Source organism: Pantherophis guttatus, chromosome 13, assembly GCF_059756535.1.
Source record: "Pantherophis guttatus breed Tessera chromosome 13, ASM5975653v1, whole genome shotgun sequence".
Lineage (NCBI taxonomy): Eukaryota > Metazoa > Chordata > Lepidosauria > Squamata > Colubridae > Pantherophis > Pantherophis guttatus.
The window spans coordinates 17,585,553-17,607,698 of record NC_142075.1 but is presented as its reverse complement, the minus strand read 5'-3'; the positions used below and the strand labels follow the sequence as shown (position 1 = coordinate 17,607,698).

The 22,146-nt window shown below is 40.1% G+C and overlaps 1 protein-coding gene across 3 annotated transcripts in view; it reads right to left on the bottom strand.

Moving 5' to 3' along the window:
- Window positions 1–22,146, bottom strand: part of CEP152 (centrosomal protein 152) — a 34,631-nt gene that overhangs the window by 8,276 nt on the left and 4,209 nt on the right. For 2 of the 3 annotated variants that reach the window (XR_015729725.1, XM_034434699.3), the window contains exons 1-19: window positions 21,047–21,914; window positions 19,504–19,595; window positions 19,230–19,299; window positions 17,938–18,267; window positions 17,108–17,264; window positions 16,129–16,269; window positions 15,214–15,353; window positions 13,659–13,859; window positions 12,623–12,770; window positions 11,008–11,099; window positions 10,646–10,806; window positions 9,381–9,570; window positions 7,131–7,238; window positions 5,664–5,794; window positions 4,862–4,990; window positions 4,617–4,752; window positions 3,459–3,638; window positions 1,849–2,094; window positions 346–477 (exon numbers count right to left, since the gene is read on the bottom strand). Coding sequence is in view for 2 of the 3 variants with exons in the window: in XM_034434699.3 (XP_034290590.2) it covers window positions 346–477; window positions 1,849–2,094; window positions 3,459–3,638; window positions 4,617–4,752; window positions 4,862–4,990; window positions 5,664–5,794; window positions 7,131–7,238; window positions 9,381–9,570; window positions 10,646–10,806; window positions 11,008–11,099; window positions 12,623–12,770; window positions 13,659–13,859; window positions 15,214–15,353; window positions 16,129–16,269; window positions 17,108–17,264; window positions 17,938–18,267; window positions 19,230–19,299; window positions 19,504–19,595; window positions 21,047–21,148 (2,886 nt within the window). In the remaining variant the exon portion in view is untranslated. Of the gene's footprint in view, window positions 1–345; window positions 478–1,848; window positions 2,095–3,458; window positions 3,639–4,616; window positions 4,753–4,861; window positions 4,991–5,663; window positions 5,795–7,130; window positions 7,239–9,380; window positions 9,571–10,645; window positions 10,807–11,007; window positions 11,100–12,622; window positions 12,771–13,658; window positions 13,860–15,213; window positions 15,354–16,128; window positions 16,270–17,107; window positions 17,265–17,937; window positions 18,268–19,229; window positions 19,300–19,503; window positions 19,596–21,046; window positions 21,915–22,146 lie in introns of those variants that run through there. The other variant, XM_034434700.2, reaches the window with a different exon arrangement.

Here is a 22,146-nt window from a genome sequence, read left to right as displayed (position 1 = left end):
GATGGGTCGGAACGACTTCACAACAACAACAACCAATTGAAGACAAGAATAAAGGACTCTCTAAATCAAGTAGCTATTATTAACAAGCTGGACAGCATTACATTTACATTGGTTAAAGGTTATTTGATAAATATTTCCAAGGGCATCTTAAAAGCTCTGAAAGTAGATACGGCAAGCTAAACTTGCTCAAACTCACTTTATTTAATTCAGAAGGTGGAAAGTTTAAGCAGCTACCCAGGCATTTGTCTGGTCCCATCAACTGACTTTCATAGTTTTTCAGCCCTAAGGCCAATGTAGTAAAATACAAAACTGTCATATAATCATGATGAATCCATTCTCCGCTACCTTTTCTGCTGCGCTGATTTCGGATTCCTTCTCCCACTTTTCTTTGGCTAGCTTCAAATGATTTTTGTACTCCTCAAGATCCGTAAGTTCTTGCAGCCACAGCGCACGAGCTTTCCTCAGAGCCAATTCCACCTACAAAGAGTAAGCCAAGGTCAAGAAGAAGCCATTTCCGCAAGAAAAAAGCAAAAGGAAAGAAGAAAAATCAAGTTTTGGGTCGGTTTTAATTACAGGTACTCCTCGACTTACAACTTAGAACTGAGCCCAAAATTTCTGTTGAAGTGAGAAAGTATTTGTTAAGTGAGTTTTGCTCCATTTTATCACCTGTCTTGATACAGTTGTTAAGCGAATCACTGTGATTTTGTTAAGTTAGGGATACGGTTGTTAAGTGAACCTGGCTTCCCCACTGACTCTGCTCGTCAGCTTGCAGGTCGCAAAAGGAGGTCCATTGCAACCGTCATAAATATGAATCAGTTGCCAAGCATCCCTTGGCAGAGTCTCTTGGGAGTTGGGCGGCATAGAAATATGATTAATTAAATTAAATTAAATTAAATCCCAATGACAATGGGATGTTGCAAATGGTCGTAAGTGTGAAAAAACAGTCCTAAGTCACCTTTTTCAGGTCTCTTGTAACTTCGAATGTTCACTAAACGAACTGCTGTAACTTGAGGATTACCTGCAACGCACATACAGTTATGTTGCTTGGATTGAGATAGTTAATAACTTACCCCAAGGGGTTTTTGGGGCCCAGGCTTGCAATATCAAACCTTAAAGGCTTAAGAGAACAGAATTGTAACAAATGCAAGTGCTCCACTCAACAACCCTTGTTTAGCAATGGAAATCCTGGTCACAATTAGGTATGGCTGTTAAGTCAAGGATGACCTTAGTCGTGTTTTTTAAGATTTAGTCCTAAAGCAATTAGCGCTGCAGGCTACATCCACTGACTGCCGGTTGCCAGCAGTTCGATTCTGACCGGCTCAAGGTTGATTCATCCTTCCGAGGTCAGTAAAATGAGGACCCAGATTGTTGGGTTTGTGATACGTTGACACCATAAACCAGGGGTGTCAAACTCAAGGCTCAGAGGCTGGATCTGGCCCGTGGGGCCTCCCTGGAAACATCAAAGGAATGGCCCATGATGCCTCTGCCAGCAAAAATGGAGCTCCGTTTTTGCTGGTAGAGGGTTGCAAAGAGGCTGTTGCAGCCAAAAATGGAGCTCAGGAGCCCGTTTTCGCTGGCAGAGCACTCAGGCCGCCCCAGGCATCCCCGACATGAGTGACGTCAAGCTGGTCACGCCCCCCCCGGCCCCCCCGAGGTCAAACACAACCCTGATGCGGCCCTCAATGAATTCGAGTTTGACACCCTTGCTGTAAACCGCTTAGAGAGGCCTGTAAAGCACTGTAAAGCGGTATAGAAATCTAAATAATTCCTTGACACTGATTCACCTTGTGTATCTTTTGGTTTTATCTGGCACCCCTTAAAAATAAAGCCGTACTGTCCGCCTGTCACCTGAGTGGCAATGCTCTCGTGATAGTTCGCTTCATGCTCCCTCAACGACTTTTCTTTTGCTTTCAGAGCCTCCCGAAACGATGCCGTTTGCTCCTCTACCGCCTCTGCAATCACTTGGCGCAGGGTTTCCTCTGTTTGGCTGCCCTGATCTGTGAGTTCCACCGCGGCTCTCTTGGTCTCTTCCAAAGCCTGAGCCAGTCTTTGTTGCCATTTTTTTTCAACTTCCTGACAAGCCTGCTCTTGGGCCTGTAGGGAACAGAAAACTGCGCTAAACAAAAGATAAATTCCGTATGGAAAATCTTGTGGGGGGGAGGGAAAGCCTAATAAAACCAAGAAGGCTTGGCTTCTTTGTTTGTTTTTCTAGTAAGCAGAAAGAATAGGAGCTGGAGATTGAACTTGCCCAGAGAAAGGACTGAGATGTTTTCAGAGAATACTGTACTTTTCAGAGTATAAGACGCACCTTTCCTCCCCCCCCCCTAAAACGGGGTGAAAATTTGGGTGCGTTATACACCGAATGTAGCCCCGCCCACCCGCCCACTTGCCCCCACCTTTTGGCCTCTGCCTCCCAGCAATTTTTTTTTTTTTAAATTTGATTTATATGCCGCCCTTCTCCGGAGACTCAGGGCGGCTTACAATGTGCTCAGCAATTTACCTCCTTGCAGCAAGCAGCAAGAAGAAACAGCCCGTTTCAGCTTCAGCACAGCTTAATTAGCACAAGTTGATTGTCCCTTGGATCGGCCTCCCGACTCTCAGCTGTTTCAGGCTGCAGGGATTGCCCTTGCCTATTGCTGCGTGGGCCTCTGCTGCTTGCTGCAAGGAGGTAAATTGCTGGGAGCAGATTTTTTTTTTCTTGTGCTAATCAAGCTATGCTGAAAACAAAAATGAAAGTAAAGCAGGCTGTTTGCTGTTTGCAGCAAGGAGGCAAAATTGCTGGGAGGCAGAGGCAGATTTCTTTTTCTTGTTTTCCTCATCCAAAAAAGGTAGGTGTGTCTTATAGTCCGGAGCGTCTTATACTCCGAAAAATGCAGTACTTGCAAAAAATTAAGCGAGGGGTCCTTGGTGCTCTCTGAGCTTTCTTGCATATGTTTCATTACCCTAACTAGGTAACATCATCAGTGCTAGTAAAAAATTAAGTATCAAAGATCCCCGAGCTTCCTTAAAATCAAAAGGATACCCATTTTATACTAGAAGAAGCTGAATTATTTCTGCCACTGAAAAAGTTATTTCCTGCTATATTTTTAAAACCCAGGAATAAGCTCTTCAAGAGGAGGGGGTGCGGTGGCCTAGAGGTGGAGCTCTCGCCTTCACAATCAGGAGGCTGTGAGTTCGATCCTAAGTAGAGACAGATATTTCTCTCTCTGGGCACAATGAGAATATATCTGCTGAACAAAACTCCGCATTGGCGACAGGAAGGGCATCCGGCCAGTAAACGCTCTGCTAGCTCCTTTCAGTTGCCCAGACTCCACCTCGCAAGGGATTGTGGGGTCATTAAAAGAAGATGAATAAGCTCTTCAAGATCCAGGTGAATTTCTTCACAACCCCACCCACCCAGTCTCTGTGAAACTACACTGGAGGCTCCCATTTGGGGGACGGTAGAAGCATCAGCACACCTCTTTCTGTTCTTTCTCCCAAATGTTTTTGGCAAGTTTCACTTCACTGTCAATACGCTGCTTTACGTCGGCTTCTTTTTCCTTCTGCCACTGGTTCTTTGTTAGTTCTAGGGAATTCTTGTATGTTTCTTCTAGTTCCTTCCTTAGTTTGTTCAAAGAATCTTCTTTTTCCACCAGTAACTGTTAACGTTAAGAGTAGATGTTAGGACATCATTCAGATAAGAGGTTGTATTGATTAAAGAGGTAAAAAGTGAAGACCTCTGGCAGTTCCCCTCATTGCACAAATTTCTTATTGCATATGTCAGGGGTGTCAAACTCGAGGCCCAGGGGCTGGATCCGCCCCATGAGGTGCTTAGATCTGGCCTGCAGGGCTGACTTGGAAACAGCAAAGGACCGACATGCGTGCCTCTGCTAGCAAAAATGGAGCTCCATTTTCAGTGGCAGAGGGTTTTAGGAGGCCGTCACAGCCAGAAACAGAGCTTGGGAGACCTTTTTCGTTGGCAGAGTGTTCGAGCCTCCAGACACCCCTGACATAAGTAACATTGAGCTGACCATGCCCACCTTAGCCCCCCGAGGTCAAACACAACCCTGATGCGGCCCTCAAATGAAAACGAGTTTGATACTCCTGGCATATGTTAACATACTACCTCTTACTCAAAAGCATTTCTTCATCCTATTGAAGTGGGATGATTACACTAGGAGCAGTGGTGGTGCAGTGGTTAGAATGCAGTATTGCAGGCTAACTCTGCCTACAGCCTGGCGTTCGATCCGACTGTCTCAAAGTTCACTCAGCCTTCCATCCTTCCGAGGTCAATTATTGCAGTAACAATTGCAACAGCACTTAAGACTTATATACCGCTTCACAGTGTTTTACAAGAATCCTCTTCTAAGCAGTTTATAGCGTCAGCACATTTTCCCCAACAATCTGGGTCTTCATTTTACCGATCTCAGAGGGACGGAAGGCTGAATCAACCTTGGGCCAGTCAGAATCAAACTCCAAGCCTGTGGAAGAGTTTTCCTGCAAAACTGCATTCTAACCACTGAGCCACCAGGGCTCCTGGTGTAATCATACATCCCACTAATTAGGGAGAGGTTTTAGTCCTGCTATTTTGCAACCTCTCTCTCTGCACAATAAACTAAGGCTATTTGGGCCTCTACCTTTTCCTCCCTCTGCTGCTGCTCTTGTTCAAATGCTGCTTTCAGAATGGCGGCCTGCTCATCTTTCTCCTTGCAGACGGCGAGGTAACATTCTTTCACTACAATCATCTCTTTGTTCAGGTCATCGATGTCCAACCTAGAAAAAAGTGAAAAAAACAACCAAGACGTCGTCAGGTCACGAAACCTACACGAAGAATAAACTTATTTCAGATGTTTCCATTTTAACTGCTCAAATAAATTCATACTTTAACTGAGCAATGTTCTCTTCGTAAGCGTGGATGAGTTTTTCTTTCTCTGCGGCATGTTTTCCTGCAATCTCCTCAAGGAGCTTTTTCTTTGTGTCTTCATAATGTTGCCAGTAGGTTCTTTCACACCTGGAGGAGGAAAGGGAAAAGCTTAATGTATTGCTTGGAAAAGCATGATAGATCCAGGGCCTAAAGGTAAAGGTTCCTCTCGCACATATGTGGTAGTTGTTTCCGACTTTAGGGGGCGGTGCTCATCTCCGTTTCAAAGCCAAAGAGCCAGCGCTGTCCGAAGACGTCTCCGTGGTCATGTGGCCGGCATGACTAAACGCCAAAGGCGCACGGAACACTGTTACCTTCCCACCAAAGGTGGTCCCTATTTTTCTACTTGCATTTTTTACGTGGTTTTGAGCTGCTAGGTTGGCAGAAGCTGGGACAAATAATGGGAGCTCACCCCGTTACGCAGCACTAGGGATTCGAACCGCTGAACTGCCAACCTTTCGATCGACAAGCTCAGCGTCTTAGCCACTGAGCCACCGCGTCCCATTTATACTGTCCCAGGACAGTATAAATGCAGCTTCACCGGCCACATCCATCCAAATTTTGAAGAACACAGTACAAAAAAGATAAGTGTATTATGATAAAGATGCTGTCATCCAGTCAACCAGCAAAAGCTCTCCAGAAGAGTTTCTATTTTACCAGTTCTCAGAAAGCAATTCCATGGTGCCAATCTAGTTTCCAAGGGAAACAATTATACAAGTCCAGGGCTATGACACAGAAACTTCAATTTTCCCCACCAAGTCACCTGTCGAGGGCTTCTTGTTTATCCCGATCAGAGTCATGGATCATCTGCCTCATTTGACTGCACAGGTCTTGATTAGCATTTTTTAGATGCTCCTTGCCTTCCAGAAGTTCCTGAATACGTGCATTATGACTCTGATGAAAGAGAGACAGTATTAAACATGACCTCATATTTTATTCCTTTGAAACATATTTCCAGGCTGCTGCAATCAAGATTGTTTTTGGCAGCACGCAGGGTGTTAATGTGGCATTGCACTCGAACTATTCATCTTTCTGGCTTTAAGAATTATGTATGATGAACAACATTATCAGACCCTTGAGACGGGACAGAAAAATTCATAAGATTCCTATCTAGGCGGTAGATGCAAAAAAGAATTACAGTGAGCAGTTGTAAAAAAAAAATTCTCAGAAAATGCTTTTCCCTTTGGGGAGTATGTAAAATGCCGCTCAAAACAAGTCATTATTCATTCTAGGTGTGTTGCATAAAAATGGCCCTCCTCAACATCAGAGATAGCTCATGTTTTTAAAAAAGTGTTAGAAATAAAAGGTGCTTCAGACTCCTCTTTTTTTTTTTTTTTTGCTACCATCAGCTAACACGGTTCTCTGCTTGCAACATAATGCAAATCAACGTTTTCCAAGTTGTGGCCCCTAATGAATCGGGGTGTTAATTCCATGGGTTTCCAGCCATATATCTATCTAATGTTTGATGGAACTTCAGCTTGGTTAAGGACTCTCCAAGCACCTGAAGGCAAGACAAGAAGCAGTGGATGGAAACTAATCAAAGGAGAGAAGCAACTTAGAACTAAGGAGAAATTTCCTGACAGTTAGAACAATTAATCAGTGGAACAACTTGCCTCCAGAAGTTGTGAATGCTCCAACACTGGAAGTTTTTAAGAAGAGATTGGACAACCATTTGTCTGAAATGGTATAGGATTTCCTGCCTGAGCAGGGGGTTGGACTAGAAGACCTCCAAGGTCCCCATCAACTGTTATTTTATTGGTTTTCCAAGGACTGTTATGAATGCCTTTCTACAAACAGGCATTTCTGTGAATAGAGCAGGACTGTCAAACTCTCGGCCCACAGCCCGATGCATCACTCGCTGGCCATGCCCCCGCCTGGTTTAGCGATTGGGGGAAAAGTCCCAATACGTCATGTGACGCAGCCATGAAGACACGGGTTTGACACCCCTGGCATAGAGGATGCTATGATTTTCGTGAGAGGGACACTTGAGGCCTATCTTTGTGAACTGTGGCTTTCTCTCGCTTTTCATTCTGTCTGAAGGTGTCATGTGTTTTAATGGTCCGCCTGCAGCTCTTTAGCTTATAGAAAACTAATTAACCTTAAAACAGATTTGTCTGATTTTCTAAGACAAATCCTCTCGTTTTATCTTCAAATTGGATCACAGCACGGGAATATCTTATCCAATCAGACACTAACGATACTTCATCCCAAGACATGAAAAAAAAAGTACCTCAATCTCTTGTTGCATTTCCTGGTTTTCCTTTTTGAGCCTCAGCATTTCATCGGAGGAACGACACTCTGTGGAATCAGATGGACTCTCCATGTTTTTTCCTTTGGCCTAATATAAAATAGAAGTTCAGAGAACATTTTGTTAGTTCTTGATTGAAATCGCTCCCTCATCAGAAGGCATTTTATACAACCAAGAACCTATTTTAAAAATGTATACAGTCCCACTCCAATTTATTTATTTATTTATTTTATTAGTTCAATTTATATGCCGCCCTTCTCCGGAGATTCAGGGCGGCTTACAATGCATTAAGCAATTTGTAGGAGATGATAAAGATAAAATAGTATTAGGCTGTGTTAAACATTAGGCTTGTTTCCTTTAACTATTTGGTGTAGAAGAAAGTTGATGTTCCATGGAACAAGGCAAGGTTAATGGAGAACTGGGCAATATGTCTTGCTACCTGAGAATAATCTACTTCAACTTTCTGACCTCTTTCTGCTGCAACAGAGAAAGCAGCAATAAAAACACAGCAAACAGGATAGGAATGGGTAGACAATTTTTTTTTGTCTTTTAATGACCCTGTAATCCCTTGCATCGGGATGGAGTCGGAGCAACTGAATGGAGCTGAGTATTTACTGGCCGGATGCCCTTCCTGTCGCCAATGTGGAATTTGCAGCAGATATATTCTCATTGTCCCCAGAGAGAAAACTATCTGCCTCTATCTAGGATCGAACTCACAGCCTCCTGATTGTGAGGCAAGAGCTCCACCTCTAGGCCACCGCACCACTCAGGAATGGGTAGACAATGTTTACTACATTACTCTCCAGATTCAAAAATGCTCCAATGGTACAATAGACAAATAAGGATCTCTAAAGCTCAGTTGTTTCACCTCTAGGTCAATATGCCTTTACATCATGGGTCAAAGTTTGGATCTCAGTGGACATTCAAGTGTAGTCTGCCATATCATACACTAGCCGACTAAGCCATCCATCCAAACTTCAGCACTAAATAACTGATTCAGGAGTTGTCAAAATCAGGTGACCGCGAGTAGATAAATGGGTACCACTTTGGTGGACAACTTCACAGGGACGCAAAAGGAGCCCCCAACTGAGCATCTCCCCCTTTGGCAATGGTGATGTTACCAGCAAATCCTTTCACTACAGAAGCACTTTGGTGCTTCAGATATGGAAGTATTAGTATCACGTACAGATCATAGCTACCCAAGAAGGCATCTTTGCCAAGGATGAAGAATTACAAGGAAAAACATATAATGTTTTAACGGGATGTCTGAAACGTGCTCTAGCTTTCAAAGCACATTTCTCAAAAAAAAGAAAATGAATGTTTATTGCTTACGTGATCGGTTGAGTGTTTGCTACTTCAATTATATCTTTCTAATCTCTTGTCATCGTTCTTTTTCTTCCTACGGCTATCCAAATTCTCTACTACAAGGCTGCTTTCTCTCAGTGAGCTTTCTAAGCTCTGAGTAAAAACTGTCTCCCTCCATCAGATTTCTGGCATGAGAGTACTTATAAAACAAACAATTACTTACAAATTCACTTTTTTGTCAGCAAACAAAGCAGCAATTTTGTTTCATCACTAATGTTTCTGGGGTCTTTTACTCAGATGTTAGAAACCTGTGGCTTAACTGAAATTCTCAGCAGTCTCATTCAGCAAAGTCAACAATGGGAGCTTTCTGGAGTTTGAAAGTCAGCAACATCTGGAAGACTTCAGGTTCTCTACAGTAATCTTTTCTTGGGGGATTTCTGCAGCAGCAGTTTATTCCGCTAACAGCCAACATCCTGTCCTCCAAATATTAATTCACAATTCACTGCAATATTTCTTGTGTATTGCTTATCAAAACAAGTTGTCCACCCAATGCATTCCAAAGTTGTGGTGAAACTTGTATTTTGATCAAAGCTACTCCTGGGGGAAACTGAGGCAAGGTCAGTCATAACTGAGCTATGCAACTACAATGAGAAAAAATGATTAGGTTGAATAAATTAGAAATATCACCCAATCTGGCCTGTAAGAAAAATTTCTAGTAATTCCAATTCACCACAATCACTGCATTTTGTCCAATAAATAAAAAAAACAAACAAACCCAGAGCTAAAGTGCTAACTTTTTAATGTCTATATGAAAGAGAGAGAACGGGTAATCTTCATTATGGTCACTAGCAGCCACTTTCATAAAATAGAAAATTATATTCATATCAAAGTTATTGACATACAAAATAAGTAACGCCTCTCACATACATTTGATTTTACCAGCTGCTGCTTCAGTTCTTGTATGGTCTTGTGACAATCTTCAAGCTCGTTTTGCAGTCGAGAAATCCGGCTCCTCTTCGTTTTGTTACTGCTCAATGACCGCTCCATTTCAACCTTCAGCTCTAAAATTATTTCATCTTTAGAAAGTCCTTTATCTGTTTCTTTATTCAATGAACAACTGTCAAATATTAAAGATAAGAGAGGTGAGAAGTGAAATCATACAGATTTTATTAGAAATTCTGAACTGCATAAAATTACTACCTAAGGTTGCACATAAGCTACCCCGAATTAAAAATTCTATTATCATAATTCGCTTTTCAGCCACACTGAAATCTAACTGTATTTAGACAATGCATTCATCCACTGCAGAAAAATTACAGTGCTCTGGCTCTTGGATATCAATGATTGTTTCATCTGCTGTGTGAATCTAGCTATTGTAGGGTTTTTAAAAAAAAAAAAACAATCAAAGCAGCAATGTCTTAACATGACATGTAAACCAAGTCATAACGGGCTTAATTTTCACTTGTGTGAACCCAAACAATTATGGTTGAACAAACCATGGTTAAGCATGGAGATGGAGGCAGTTATGTCTTATTTTGACCTAGAACTATTCTTAAATGAAAAGGTAAAGGTTTACCTGTCAACCATGTCTGGCTCTAGAGCATGTTGTTGGCTGAGGGAACCAGCGTTGTCCAAAGACATTTTCTGTGGTCATGTGGCCAGCATGACTATATGCCAAAGACACACAGAACGCTATTATCTACCCACCGAAGTGGTACCTATTAATCTACTTACATTTGCATACTTTTGAACTGCTAGGTGGGCATGAGCTGGAGCAAGGAACAGGAACTCATCCCGTCACACGGAGCTCAGGTCTCAAACCCAGGCTGACAGCTCTCCAAATTATTATGTTAATTCATTCCATGGTGCTTGAAGGAAGTTTCGAAAGGTAGCTTATAATTTTTTTTTAAACCAACACCCGAAGTGGCATGCTACTGGATGCTAAGAGCTTAAGAGAATACAACATGCTGAAGCTATGTTATAAAGAGAATACGCATACCAAAATGTCTCCCATTTTGTTTCTTGAAGGAGACTCAGTGAAAGTTCCCAAGTAAAATTATTTTAGCCCGAGGGGAGGGAGAATTATTTGCAAATGCAACAATTGGAAGCTGAGAAAATGGAGAAATATCCCCTGTGAAAGTTACTTAATACCTATTTTGTTTTAAATGACAAAGGCATTAATCTGTAATTACCTCTGTAATCTTGTTTTCTTGTTGATTTGCTTAATGCCCAAATCTACGTATGAATCCGTTAATTCCACATTGAGATTTCCACCTGGATCGTTGAGAAACACACCATGTTTTGCGGCTGATTCATATAGAACAATTTCTTCTTTTAGTTCCTTTATCTCTTCCTATTAAAAGGGGTACTCGGTTAGTCAGATAAACGGGAAATAAACTCAAATCTCATTTTGAGCACTATGGAATAAAACAATCATCTACTTTCCATAGATTTATATTCTCCAATGAAAGCATTTCTTATATAGCACTTTTAATTTTATACTGATCCACATGAATTCATTCCTACAATATTTAAGAAAAGAAAAAATACGAACCTGAAGAGCTTTGTTCATTTCATTGCCTAATAACTGTGCAGAGTGAGCTTGTTGAAGTTGCAGACGTAGTTGATTTGTCTCCGTCACTAAGCCTGAAAGGAATAAGAATGAATTTATGAATATAAGCTAAAAAATATTTAATAGAAAAAGATACAAACTCAATTGAAACAGCCCATTTTCACTCATTTAAACCATGCTCTAGGTTCAAGGATAGAGATATTGTAGTTACATGGTGGAAAGAGATTGATGTCGGAACTGTTTTGTTTCTAGCTCTTGGAACTCTGTAATTTTGTTTTAGTTTGTCTCCTATATTAAAATTAAAATAGTGACAGAGAAGTAGGTCAAGTAATATTTGCTTTTCTTTAGCGCACCTGAAGCTAAAGGAAACTGTGAAGCTGCTAGACAAGGCTGCCTTGATAGAATGGAGGATTAAAAATAAAAGATGATGTCTTTGGCCACAGTAGTGGCCAAAATTGTGGAAACCTTTAGGGAAAAGTGTGTTTTGGAGGTTTGATGGCTAATAACACCACTTTTTTTGGACTTTCAAGATAACCATATTCCACTGTTGGAATGGCCTGGGAATAACCCAGACCTTAACCCAATTGAAAATCTATGGAGCCAACTAAAGAAACTTGTTAGTCAGAAGCGACCCAGCAATAAAACCCAGTTAATAGAAGCCATCCTTCAATCTTGGTTTCACATTATAACAGCTGCAGAACTAAAAGACTTGGTTCACTCCATGGGAAGACGTAAGGCCGTAATTCATGCTAAAGGTTACCCCAATTAAGTATTAACTGACGTGAGAATTTTTGTATAGCTCGGTTTTTTTATGGTGATCATTTTTGTATATCTCATTTTTTCTACGTGTTTCACTTTTCTTCTTTATACTGTAACTGCTATTCTAATAGCAAATCCTTCATAAAAGTTATTGTACTATATTTTTGATTAAATTATCCTTCCATTGATATATAATTTTATGGTACTACTCAAAAAAAAGTGAGGTTATTAGCTAGTTTTAGAAAATACACTTTTCCCAAAAGGTTTCCACAATTTTGGTCACTACTCTATACACTTCCACCTTAAATATCCTTCGGAGAAGCATTGCATGCTACTTCTTAGCTAGCAAGGTTTTTTTTAAAAAAGTCTGGATTGGTAGGGAATGGTACTTGAGTACCATTCTGTGAAATTCGTCACTGCTTATTCACTTTATTATGCAACTTCAGAAGAAGTTTGAAATTGCAACTTCCATTCTTCCCTTCCTAACATGAGGCCTCTGGCGCCATTAGATTTTCAGCAGCTGCTATTAGAATGTCATTTTAAGCCAAAGGTAGGGAAACTATGGCCCTTTTATGACTTGTGGACTTCAATTCCCAGCCAGAGCATGGCTAGCTCAGGAATTCTGGGAGTTGGAAGTCCACAAGTCATAAAAAGGCCATAGTTCCCCACTCTTTTTTTAAGCAAACACACACAAAAGTAGAATGCTGTTTGACACGTTAGTCATCTAAGAAAATTTAAGAACTGTGATTAAACTAAACTTTCAAAGATGACTACTGCAAAGGTGACTATTTAATATAGTTGAGGATGTATTTTTTTTAAAAAAGCAAAAAGAACACACCTGTTTGTAATAAATTTGCACACTGATTTTGGCTTTCTTCTAGACTTCTTGAGAGACGATTTATTATTTCGTTTTTTTCTAATTTACTTCCTTCAAGAGTTCTTTCAAGCTGTTTCACATGCTCCTTTAGATGGCAACAAATTTCTATCTGATAAAAGATGGAGCACAACGTATAAGCCTTTGTATATTTCACTTGTATATTCATCCAATGAACTTTACTATTCATTTTTACTTCCCTAATGTTTATATGACTTCTAGCAAAACATTTGTTCCATTGATGTCTATTTTTCTGTAGCAACCAGAATTCAGAAAAGCTACATAGCCCTGTAAAAAACATTCAGGTCCCAAGTCACAAAGAATAAGGTATATCTAGAAATAAAAGTATTAATTTACTGCCTATATTATAAAATACGTTTAAATTAGGAATATAACAGGGAGCCAAAGATATTTTAGAGGCCTTTTTTCAGTCTTTAAAATAGACAAGCAGACATTCACTCTGATATATGCTCTTATTTTACTCCTGCTCATACTGAAATAAAGCGTAATACAGGTAGTCCCTGACTTATGACCACAATTGAGCCCAACATTTCTGGTGCTAAGCAAGACAGTTGTTAAGTGAGTTTTGCTCCCTTTTACGGCCTTTCTGGCCACAGTTGTTAAGTGAATCACTGCAGCTGGTCAAGTTAGTAACCCGGTTGTTAAGTGAATCTGCCTTCCCCATTGACTTGGTTGTCAGAAGGTCGCAAAAGGGGATCACATGACCCCGGGACACTGCAACTGTTATACATGAGCCAGTTGCGGAGTGTCTGAATTCCAATCATGGGAATGCTGTAATGGCCGTTAAGGGTGAAAAACCGCCAGAAGTCACTTTTTTCAGTGCCGTTGTGCCATCGCTAAGTGAACTGTCCTAAATCAAGGACTACCAGAATTAGCAAATGAAGATTTGGGGCTATGAAGCTTATTGAGCAGAGAAAACCAAGTTCCTTCCAGTGAATGCCTTATGAGGGTATTTTCATCTTGTGAGGAAGGATCTGACCTGCTCCTGGAGGGATGCATTCTTCACATCGAGTTTCTGTTGCAAAGATGAAGCCTGCTCTTCCAGTTTCTGGTTGAGTGCAGCAACGATAGCCTCGTGTTGCTCCCTGGCACGCTGAAGAGCGTCAGAACGGCGAAGTTCCAAGAGCTGCTGCTGCATACTTTCCATGGCAACTTCTGCCACTTTAGATTGTTTGATCAGCTGCAAACAAAATAATGCAACGGCAATAGCACTTAGACTTAAAAGCTTCACGGTGCTCTTACAGCCCTCTCTAAGCGGTTTACAGAGTCATATTTGCCCCCAACAATCTGGCTCCTCATTTTACCCACCTCGGAAGGATGGAAGACTGAGTCAACCTTGAGCCTGGTAAGATTCGAACTGCCAAATTGCAGTCAGCCGGCAGTCAGCAGTACTGCAGTACTGAGTACAGAGCCTGCAGTACTGCACTCTAACCACTGTGCCACCATGGCTTGATGCTAGGTTTTGAAATTTCTTATAATGTATTTCCTATAAATAAAGCTCTTTTCTAATATCCTTATTAAACGTGCTTCAGTAATTTCTCAGACCAGATTCTCACTTCCAGGAAATGTACATCCTCAATAGCAATAGCACTTAAGACTTATATACCGCTTCATGGTGCTTTTACAGCCCTCTCTAAGCAATTTATAGAGTCTGCATATTGCCCCCAACAATCTGGGTCCTCATTTTACCGATCCTGGAAGGATGGAAGGCTGAGTCAACTTTGAGCCGGTGAGAACCAAACTGCTGACAGTTGGCAGAATTGGCCTGCAGTACTGCATTCTAACCACTGCACCACCATGGCTCATAAAGATATGGGATTTAATTCAAAATGGAAACCTGGGCGCCTTTAACATAATATAAGCAAACTCTTGATGTACAATCAATATAAAGATATTAATAGAACTACAGTGATAAATACATTAGTGGCAAATCTCTTTTACAGCATGCTGAGAAAAAGAACGCAAAGGAAAAACAATGTCTAAAAACATGGCCTCTCACAGCTATATATACAGTATATATATATCGTGATAACTTTGAATGGTTGTTAAACAAAACAGTCAGTAAGCAAGGGGTATCTGTATTGTCTTTACTCCAATTTGGCTATAGGTCAAGTATTGTTGGGGGAGAAAATTATTCAACTATATTGCCGCAACCTCAAAGTTTGAATACAATTATACTCACCTGTCATGAATGTTATGGTTAAGCATGGTTTGCTGCCTGGGCAACACTCCAAGCTATAAACAATGGTTAGCTAACCACAATAGCTATGTCCCTAACAACGTGCTGAGCTTAAATCAACATAAAATCAACAAGCCACATAATACCTTAACTCAATGCATGTTGGTTTTCCAATTTCCAATAATTTCATCTCCATGTTCAGCTTTTCAGAAGACAGAATGTACTCTTTGGTTTGCTTGAGTAACAATGCTCTGCACCTAGCATTTTTGATCTTTTACTGTTTCATGTAACCCCCTAAATGAATTATTTAGCAAGCAGTTTCAAATCCCTTACATGATCATACGTATTACCTTACCTGCTCCTCGTTAGCTGTCAGAGTCTGAATTTGGCTTTCAAGAGCTTTTATTTGGCCTTCCAGTTGAACTTCCCTTTCCTTGCTATTTTGGTAGAGCTTTTGACTTTCTTGGAGGCTAAGATACATGCCATCCTTTTCATCTTTAAAAAAGGAAAAAAAATATTTACGTTACTGTTCAGTTACTTTTTAACATTTGCAACATACCCTTTTCAGGGGGGGGAAAAAAAACCCTAAAATAGAAGACTATAGGAAATAGCACCTATTTCAGAATTCTGAGATTTTAATCTCAAATTTATGGCATTTTAGAAAATGTTATTATTTATTACCCAAAATAGTTAGTGAATTAAGTTTGAAGAAACGTTCCACATATAACAAGCAAGCTAGCATCTTTAATCCAGAAAGATATCAGTACTCAAGCAAGCGCCCCTAAGATTTAGTTTAGGAGGCAATTCCTCCAAATTACCAGAGGATATTGCACTGTGGATCATACAAAGTAGCACGTTCAATCACTGGGGTGGGCTGGGGTATCCTGTTATGCATTGTTTTGGAAAAAATATCAACTGTGCATACAACCACTTGTCTTAAGTTTAGCATAAGCAGGAAGGAAGGCTTACTTATTTCTCTCAAGATTTGCTACATTTCAAACATTGTTTCTTATCAATCAACGACAAGAAAATTTAAGAGGGTTTAAGTTAATAAAGGCCGTTAACAAGTGGGTTTAATTTTAACAAAATTAAGTGAAGGAAACGGGAAGCATCCTGTATCTGTTCTGGATTAGGGTCTCCTGCTTAAGCAGGGGGATGGACTAGAAACCTCCAAGGTCCCTTCCAACTGTTATTCTGTTAACACATCATATAACAGAAGTTGACATGGCCCAGGTATACTTCTGCAGGCTCATCTTTTGGACATATTTACCTTTCATAATTGCAAGCTGATGGGACAGGTACCTAATCTGCTGTGCTCTTTCTTCCAGTTGGTTATTAAGTTCTCCTAAAGTTCTTTCTTTTGCTTTATTCAGAACCTGCAGCTGAAGAATCTGCATGTTGTCTGAAGAACCTGCAACTCACATTAAGTTTCCCGCACGTCAGGCATACAATATACAGGGTTTTCTCAACCAAATGCACAAGTCAATAAAATCACCCGAGGGCAAGAATTTCTTCGTGACAGAAGTACGTAAGTCTTGTTGGACAAACTTTGCTAGATACCATATTTTTCGGACTAAAAGACGCCCTCCCCCCTCCCCCCAAAAAAGTGGGTGGAAATGACTGTGCGTCTTATAGACCGAATACGGGCCCATTTTGGCCTCCCGAACCCTCTGTGCGTCCCGTTTTCACCCTCCCCAGCCCCCAGAAGCACTTTGCAGACCAAAAATGGGTCCATTTTTGGCGAAAACGGGATGCGCAGAGGCAAAAAACTTTTTTTCTTGTTTTCCTCCTCTAAATCTAGTTGCGTCTTATAGTCCGGTGCGTCTTATAGTCCAAAAAATACAGTACTTCTTTTAAATTAACGTGTTTCCCCAAAAATAAGACCCTGTCTTATATTTTTATGAACCCTGATATAAGTACTTGGCCTTATTGCCATGCACGCAAAAGCCTGATTGGGCTTATTATCAGGGGATGTCTTATTTTGGGGAAAACAGGGTATATACTGTGGTTTACTTAGGTAGCAGAAAGGTGAGAAATTCAGTTATTTATTCCAGGTTAGAGACTCAAAGCATTATAAGTTGTTGGCAATTTGGTGCTTGGAAAAACAGGCTGCCAGGTTCTTTCTCGTGAAAAGCCTTTTTACCAAACTCACAAGAGATTAACAAAAAATCTTCTTATCAATTATCTGATTCAACAAAAAACTAGGATTCAACTAGCATCAACACGTATAATAAAAAGCATATACTTACTTTCACCAGTACCCAGAAATTCTTGTTGCATTTCTTCAAATGCTTCTGCCTCTGATGATATAGGGGCTGCTTTCTGAACATTCTTCTGGTAGGGTTTATACACAACTTTGTAAGGCTCCAAAGACTGGCTGTTGGTTTCTGAACCACCGTACTGCAACTTTAACAACACAATTTATAAGTGCTATGTACTTGTTTAATTTTAATTATAAAGAGCCGATAAGATTATGTGCCATTTATTTATTATGAAATTTATTTGCCACCTGTCTTGTGTCAAATGATTCTGTCAGTATCATTTCCTAGTGACCACCTATTTTTTTTTCTCCACAATGCCCATAGTAAAAACAGATAGATAGAAGTATAGCAGAGTTCAAATAGGATGCCCAAGCGGCTCATTAATCATTCTGCAAAAAATGAAAATGTTTTTCTGCGTAGCAAGACAAGCTACTAAAATCAGAGATCTTTATTTAAGAAAGTTTATGAAGCCCACTGGGGCCTACAATCATTCTTGGAGATAACCATGATGCCAGAAGCTGCAGCATGTCAGTTTCCTATTTTTAAAATTACATTTTTTTTTAAATAAAAGAAAAAAAATCTGAGGTGAACAACCTGGTAATTAACAGATGAAGTATCAACAGGAACAACAAACCAGGGTTTCAAGCCCTACCCAAGCTAATCAGGATGCGTTCTTTCTCAAACAAGCTCTAATTTTGTATTCAAAAGTCATGAATGAACAACGCATAAGTTATAATTCCATTTTAATTTAATTCCGGAACTCTAATTACTACAATATGAAAACCGGGACACAACCAAATAATGAAAGATCATCCTACCTTCAAGGGTTCCTGGGGAGAATCAACAAAGTTTGTTACAATGCCATGCTGGTTACTGAAGTCTTGCTGGTGGCCATTTGTGAAGGCTCGAAAATTGGGCGGCAAGGTGTACACCCCGTTTTGTGGGTAATGGCTGGGGGCTTTGAAATCATCTCCAAGATAGACATCTTCAGATCCGTTTTCACTGGCCCTGTCAGAGATCTCAAACATGCTTTTATCTTCAGCCTCGTTATGATGGACAGGCCAGTCACTCGCACGCATTTCACTTGGGGTGTGTCCTTGGTCATACACAAAGCGGTCGACAAACACATTCTGGTCGTGCCCATAATCCTGAGAATAAACAGTTTTAGTGATTACTAGTGAACACTATCTCAGTTAGATAACGTGACTAGTATTAACATACCAGTCATGTGAATAAAAGAGGGAACACACAGAAGGAATAAGAACTAATAAAATGTTAAATTTACTCGTTTATTACATGATCCTTCAGTTGAAGATGAACGTAACTGAGTAGAAGGTTGGACTAGAAGACCTCCAAGGCCCCTTCCAGTTCTGTTATTCAGTAATTGCCAGGATAGCAACCAGCATAAAAGCTCTCAGGTGCAGCCTCAGAAAGAACCACCAGTATTATCTATCACTTCAGAAATTTAACAGATTCCTCCATACCTTCAGCAGTGACAGAGCTTCTAATATACTGCTTTTACTGCAAAAATTGGGGCTATATTCAGAGATGCATCTTCCTTGACAATAGCCAATGTTGGGCTATATAGTGCAGGAAGTGTTTTACAAAATTACCAAATTTCAATTCTATGAGAGTCATGGGTCCTGGATTTCAGACGCATTCTGTAAATTAGCCCATTTGTGGTACCTTGGTTCAAAATTGGTTGCCCTGTGATGCACCATTTCACCCTGTTAAAGGTTACATATAGACAAACAGGAAAGGACAGAAGAGAGATAGATAGATAGATAGATAGATAGATAGATAGATAGATAGATAGATAGATAGATAGATAGATAGATAGATAGATAGACAGATAGATAGGGCAGAAGATAGATAGATATTGATAGATGTAGAGAGATGCAGAGAAATAAAGATACAGATAGATATAGATAAATGTTAGATGACTGATAGATGATGATGGCATACAAGATAGATAGACAGACAGACAGACAGACGATAAAGCACCCTATTCAGTTTCTAACAAATCAGACAGAACAATATTTTAATATTCATTCTGGATGAGCCAGGAGATCCTTTAAGCTTCTACAAAAGCAATTCAAATAAAACTCACACTTGGTGGGTTTGTTGCAACTGGTCGATCATTCCATTTGGCAGCATCCTGATCCCAGGGTTCATGCACTCTATACAGAAAAAAGGGAGGTTTAGAAACCCATTCGTTTGTATGTCATCACACACAAAAACTACATTTTTCCTGATAGATTTCAGAAGATAATGTGTACGTGCCATTTGAATGCAATTTTGTAATTACATTTTTCAGAGGAAGAAGGGTGTGTGTGTGTGTGTGTGTGTGTGTGTGTGTGTGTGTCAAGGGACAAGTTTCTTACTGCTCATGTTCTTCAGGTGCACTGTAGTCAGAAAGCTGATCTCCGCTGTCTTCTAGCATGTCATGAGGAAGGTCTGTCAATAGCTGTTGTAGCTGAAAGGAAAACACAAATATGGGAATAAGGGACAAATATCTCGTACTAAAACACATCTTGCCTACTCTCTAGACTTTAATACCAGAGGACTTTGCATTAAAAGAACCACCTTAACAATGTAGCTACAAAGGCAGTCTAAAAATTGCTATTTGGCTGTTCTGCCACAAATGTTTCTTAGAGAGCACAAATAGGTAAGGTTAAAAAAGGAGATTATAAGGGACACGGTGGCTCACTGGCTAAGATGCTGAGCTTGTCAATCGAAAGGTCAGCAGTTCAGTGGTTCGAATCCCTAGTGCCGTGTAACAGGGCGAGCTCCCATTACTTGTACCAGCTTCTGCCAACCTAGCAGTTCAAATCCATAAAAAATGCAAGTAGAAAAATAGGGACCACTTTTGGTGGAAAGGTAACAGCGTTCCATTCACCTCTGGTGTTTAGTCATGCCGGCCACATGACCACAGAGACGTCTTCAGACAGCGCTGGCTCTAAGTGCTATTGCTATGAGCCAGGATATGCAATTAAAGTACCTCTGATTAACTATTTCATTCTCAGAAACAGTCAAGAAGACTAGAGTGAGCCAATCTTAATTCTTGTGTGTGAGCTTTCCCTTCCCCAGTGGTGCTGATCCCCCTTCTCAACCACATAGCAGCTATCTGTCTCACACATCCAAATACTGTTCAGCTCAGGCATTGTGAGAAAACTGCAATTAATGCACTTCAATGTATTTTTAATCACTGGTCTTTGGCTGCAGATAAACTTCAAACAAACACACTGTTCAGTTTGTGAGTAATATCGTGGCAGGTATTAAAACCATGGTATTGTTGTGAGAGACTGTCTTTCTCTCAAATTTGGAGTAGATGTTAATATTCAACTTACACTTTTTAAACAGAAGGTAGAATGGAAATAGTACCAAATCTGTGCAGGATTAGTCTTTTGGGAGGAAAGGCAACAGCTTGTTCATGTACAATGTCCTTGACCTACAGTTCATTTAGTGACCATTCAAAGTTACAACGGCACTAAAAAAAGTGACTTATGACCGTTTTTCACATGGCCATTGTAGCATCTCCCTGGTCATGTGATCAAAATTCAGCCCCTTTGGCAACTCACTCATATTTATGACGGCTGCAGTGTCCCGGAGTCATGCAATCTCCTTTTGTGACCTTCTGACAAGCAAAGTAAGTAGGGAAGCCGGATTCACTTAACAACCATGTTACCAACTTAACAACTGCAGTGATTCATTTAACAACCGTGGCAAGAAAGGGTACAAAACGGGACAAAACTCACCTAACAACTGGCTTGCTTAGCAACAGAAAATTTGGGCCCAATTGTGATCATAAGTCAAGGACCATCTTATACTATATTCCCACCGGAGTTCCCTCCATTTTAGCTATTTGCTATTCAGTTTATTTTGAGCAAATTAAATACATTTTCAAAAAAACCCTTCTCAACTTACTTGGTGCAAAGAGTCCTGAATAGAATATACCTGTTCTTCTAAACCTTCTGTGAGATTTTGGTACATAGAATGGATTTCAACTAATACATCTGTGCAGTACATTTTCTTTTTCTCACAACATTACTAGAAAACTGTATATAATAATATAAGCGGTTATCAGATCATAATCTACCATGTTTCTTTCTGATGGAGCCTTTAATGTGTTTATTAACTTGGGGAAAAGAAACAGCCTAGAAATAAGATGAGGACAAACTAGAGTAATAAACGTTAAAGTTCCTGTTATCAAAACCTGGATAACTCCTGGCACCAAAATTAGCAGGAAAATCAGACTTTTCTAATTACTTTCAAATAAATCTTATTTCACACTAACACAATTAAACTCGACACAATGAGGGAAACATCCAAAGTCCTGCCCTATCTGTATTAGCCTTTACTTTTATATACTAATTATAATGAAGTAAGAAGGGGGAAAAATTCAACTTTATAACAATTACATCAGCTATTATACCACTCCATAATTCTCTGGGACCAAATCTATTTCAAACAGCTTTGCTAAAATAAAACAAATGTATCTTCAGGCCTTTCTGTGATATATTAATCTTTCTAATGTCCTGTACCAAAAATATAAAATTCTAAAAGGAATCCCTGAGATGCAGCAAAATGCTTAACAAGAGACATTTCCCCAGCCCTAGCTTTCAGAGAATAAAATTAAAACTTAAGATACTCGTATTGAACTACTGCATAAAACACCATACATGTCTCCATGCTACCCACATTACTAAATACTCCAGACAAGAGGCATAATTCAGTTTGTTGCAACAGCAGATAACCTGGAGATGTACAGAAGCTTTAGTCAGAAGAAATGAGCAAGGGATTTTTATTCAGATTTTAAAGGAGCAGCTCCAATAAGGCTGACATCATGAGAAACCGAAGAGTAAATTCAAGCAGATTATGATGTCACAGAAACGCTATCTTTCCAAGACAGCATTAGCTTTAATGAAAAAGTAGCTGGTGAAAGCTTCCAGAAATAAGTGATGTCCAACTTCTCTGAACTGAATCCAAGTGAAATTATAGCAGGCAAAGATTTGAAAGCAGGCAGG